At 53.9% G+C, this 4355-nt stretch overlaps 1 protein-coding gene across 1 annotated transcript in view; it reads left to right on the plus strand.

Moving 5' to 3' along the window:
• The window catches only part of LOC109926561 (sorting nexin-27-like), an 8845-nt gene that overhangs the window by 692 nt on the left and 3798 nt on the right, over positions 1–4355 (plus strand). Inside the window, 1 exon segment of the mRNA XM_048594317.1 lies at positions 3874–4105. Within this exon segment, the coding sequence (XP_048450274.1) occupies positions 3874–4105 (232 nt within the window).

Below are 4355 nucleotides of genomic sequence, written 5' to 3' on the forward strand. Positions count from 1 at the left end.
AAGGGAACGTGTGGTGGGGGGGACGCAGGGGGGACAGATGGTGTGGGGGTTTCTGGGGAGAAATGGGTTTGGCCTGACCAGCAGCTGATGGTGGGGAAACTGGGGAAAGCTGTTGTACAGTTTTGCTGTCTGGATCATTCCCCGTTGCCTTTGGCTTCACCATCGTTGGCTGTGCCAGGCGTCTACTCCTCTGAAAGACGATAGGAGTAGGCTGTTCAGCCCCTCAATCTTGCTCCACCAGTCAATGGCTGATCTGGCACTTTTCACGCCCACTTTCCTGCCTGTTCCCCGTAACCCTTGAACTCCTGACTCATTGAGAAACTGATTATCTGAACCTTAAATGTACATAAGCTGTCTGTGAGGGCCTCCTTAAACCTTAGTAAAAGAACTGTGGATGTTGGTTGCCGAGGGAGCGGGTGCTGTCGGAGGGTCAGTGCCGAGGGAGCTCCGCACTGCTTGAGAATTCTCCCTATTCTGTGTCCAATACTTGTGCCAAAACTGACATAATCCAAAGAAAACCTTGGTGAATGAGTTGGTTGTTACTCGTGGAATCTTGCTGTGTACAAATCGTTCCTAATGCTCCCACTGGGAGGCATGGTGGCTCAGTGGTTAGCACTACTGCCTCACAACACCAGGGACCTGGGTTCGACCTGTGTCTGCATGGGTTTCCTCCCACAGTCCAAAGATGTGCAGATTAGGGTGGATTGGCCATGCTAAATTGCCCCGTGGTGCCCAGGCTTGTGGAGGTTAGGATGGATTGGCCGTTTGAAATGTAGGAGTTTTGGTCTGGGCGGGATACAGTTCGGAGGCTTGTTGTGGACTCTGGCTTGGATGGTCTGCTTCCACACTGTATGAATTTAATGATTCTAACGCTGTGATGTTAGTGAGCCAGACATTGACCTCGCTGTACAGCTTTGTTTCTGTGAACAGCAAGCGATTGGAATCAGTCCAAGGCCCATCATGTCCTACCAGGAGAGTTCGAAAGGAACAGTAGCTTTTCGATAAGCTGAGAGCAGTTTGTCGCACCACACCTCAGTCTCACATGATGCAAACTTCGACCTTTTCTGTTTAGAGTTTGAGACATCTCCTGAGCTGATTATGGAGTCCGTAGTACAGCCTTTCAGTCAGAATTGCAGCTCGATTATTGTGGTTTGGAGTCACTCTGGGGATTTGTGTGAATCTGCCTACAGAACAGTGCAGTGTATACAATCTACAAAATGCACTGCAGTGACTCCCCAAGGCTCCTTAGATGGCACCTTCCAAATCTGGGACCTCTACCTCCTGGAAGGACAAGGGACAGCAGATACATAGGAATACCACCCCCTGCAAGTCCCCTCCGAGCCCCCCCACATACCCACAATTCCAATGTGGAATGTCGGCTGGTTCTTCAGGGTCAATAGCCTGGAACTCCCTCCCTAATGGCACTGTGCAGGGTGTCGTCACACCACGTGCGGTGGGGGGAAGAGAGAATCTGTGGCGGTTCAAAATGGTGGCTCATCCCATCCCCACCCACCCACCTTCACGAGGGGGGCAATTAGGGACTGATGACAAAAGCTGGCTCCTCCAGTGATGCCCATGTTATATAAAGTCATTCTTGTCACCCTGTAACACTGGGGTACAGTACCGGTGGGGGACGGGGTCTGTCGCTGTATAACACTGGGGTACAGTATCAGTGGGGACGGGGTCTGTCGCTGTATAACACTGGGGTCTGTCGCTGTATAACACTGGGGTATGGTGCTGTGCTGTGGGAATGGGAGACAATGGCCTGATTTAATCTGTTTAATCTTGTGTCTCTGAGCCAGCCCTGTGTCATCTTGTAGTTCCCCCTCCGATGCTGAGGCTGAAGTTCATACAGGCGCCTGCATTTCCTGTCCAGGGCCCATGTGATGGAGTGCAGCCTTACTTTTCTCAGCAGTTTCAGTGTTGTTGCTCACTTGGGGTGTACCCACATTAATCTGGCTGACTCCGAACTGAGCAAGCAAACCACTTGGCCCAAGAGGCAATAAATGCTGGCTGAGCCCGCAGCACCCACATGCCACAGACTAACCCATTTAAGAATCTTCTCAGCGCCTGAATCCGACGCTGAGGTTAGCCCTAGTTCATGGGGACTTGCACAGCCTGGCTTCTGAGTCAGAAAGCCAAGTGTTTGAGTCCCCATTCCACTCCTGGCTAGCACCATTATCGAGAGAGCGCGGCGCAGTCGGAGGGTCGGCGCCGAGGGAGCGGGTGCAGTCGGAGGGTCGGCGCCGAGGGAGCGGGCGCTGTCGGAGGGTCGGCGCAGTCGGAGGGTCGGCGCCGAGGGAGCGGGCACAGTCGGAGGGTCTGTCTGCCCCTCTCTTGGTCATAAAAGATTGCACAGCAGCTGTTGGAAGAGGAGTAGGTGATACAGGAGTGGGGTTGCTGCATTTATGTGGCTGGTTCAGTTCAGTTTCTGCTAAATGGGAGCCCCAGGATGTTGACAGTGGGGGCGAGGGATGGATTCAGTGATGGCGATGCCATTGAATGTCAAGTCGAGATGATTAGATTCTCTCGTACTGGAGATGAGCGTTGCCTGGTGCCTGTGTAGCGTGAATGTTAGCTGCTACCTCTCTGCTCAGGCCTGGATATTGTCCTGGATTTGCTGCATTCAGGCCTGAACTGCTTCAGTGTCTGAGGAGCCGTGAGTAGTTTTTTGGGTTTTGACCCGGTGACAGTGTGGTGATGCTGTATGTTCCACATGAGGATGGTGTGTTTGGGGTCTGGGAGAGGATGTGGTGTTCTTGTGTATCTGCCGACCCTCTCTTTCTGGAGGGTACGGGTTGTTTGGCTGCTTTGTCCCTGGATGATGTCGAGGTTCTCAAGTATTTGTCAGAGCTGCCCCCCTCCAGGGCGAGTGGGGAGTGTTCCCTCACGCTCCTGCCTTGTGCCTTGTCGACGGTGGGACAGGGCTTGCGGCGGGGAGGGGAGTCAGGGAGTTACTCAGAGTTCCTAGCCTTTGGACTAAGCTCGCTATGGTTAAAGCGTGCCGTGAAATTGCTTGTGGACAATTTGATACTGGAATCCTGTGGTTCAGAAGAAGCCTTTCGGCCCATCAACCGATCAACCTAGCCCCACTTTCCCACGCTCAGCCCATTGCTTTGAATGTCATGACATTTCAAGTGCTCATCCAAGTTTTTAAAGGTTGCGAGGTTCCCCGACTCAACTTGGCCTCCCAGGCTGTGCATTCCGGACCCCGACCACCCTCCTGAGGGCGGGGAAAAAGACTTGCTTCGAATCCCCTCTAAACCTTTCACTTTAAAATGACTCCCTCTTTGTTCCCCTAAATCGAAAGATCAGTAACAGCTGCTTTCTATCCTCTCTGTCCAAGCCTCTTCCTCTCCCCCACCCCCTCATAATCTTAATCACCTCAATCAGGCTCCTCCCTTAGTCCTTCTCTGCTCCAAAGGAAACGCCCCGAGCTTATCCAGCCTCTCTGCATCGCAGGCAACATCCTGCTGAATCTGCTCCATACCCATCCCAGTGCAATCGCCTCCTTCCTGTCCACAGTTCTCCAGCTGTGGCCGAAGCAGATTCCGTGCAGCTCCGACGTCACCTCTCCGCAACTGTCCCGTTTCCCTTCTTAATCACCTCCCCCTGCCCCACCCAAACTCTCCTGCCACCTTCAGGGATTTGTGCGCAAGGTCCCTCTGTTCCTCTGAGCTTCCCAGTGCCCTGATAATCATTGAGCACTCCCTGGTCTTGTTCCGCCTTTCCAGTGCATCGCCTCACATGCATGGGGTTTAAATTCCGATCTGTTTCTGTCCTCTCCTCGCCGTCGGCCCCTCTCCATTCCTGCTGGTTCCCCACCCTTCTGATGGTTAGCTCCTTTAACCTTCCCTCTCCCTGCTCCTTCAGGAATGCAGTGAACGTGGAAGGAGCAACTCACAAGCAGGTGGTGGATCTAATCCGGGCCGGAGACCGGGAATTGCTGCTCACCGTTCTGTCCGTGCCCCCTCACGAGCTGGAGACTCTGGACCCCAGCGATGACTCCTCAGGGCAGTCCTTCTATGACTACTCAGAAAAGCAGGCCATTCCCCTCTCCATCCCCAGCTACAAGCACGTCGAGCTCAACGGCGAGAAATTTGTTGTGAGTATTGGCTCTGGTTCATGCTGCAGGTGACCTCTTCCCCGCCCAGTACTGGCCCCTTCTGTTCCATGCCAGCCCCCTCCCACCCTCTGGCGTCTTCACCCCTCCCCACTCCTCTATCCTTCTATTCCTCTCTCCCTCCTGAGTCCCCCATTCTTTCCCTCCACTACTCACCGTGAGATTGGGTCCCCACTTCTCTCCCTGCCTGCCCTCTACCAACTCCCCACAGGCGGGGGTCCCCCATTCTCCC

This window comes from Rhincodon typus, unplaced genomic scaffold (assembly GCF_021869965.1).
Source record: "Rhincodon typus isolate 14 unplaced genomic scaffold, sRhiTyp1.1 hic_rhity00008089, whole genome shotgun sequence".
Taxonomy (NCBI): domain Eukaryota; kingdom Metazoa; phylum Chordata; class Chondrichthyes; order Orectolobiformes; family Rhincodontidae; genus Rhincodon; species Rhincodon typus.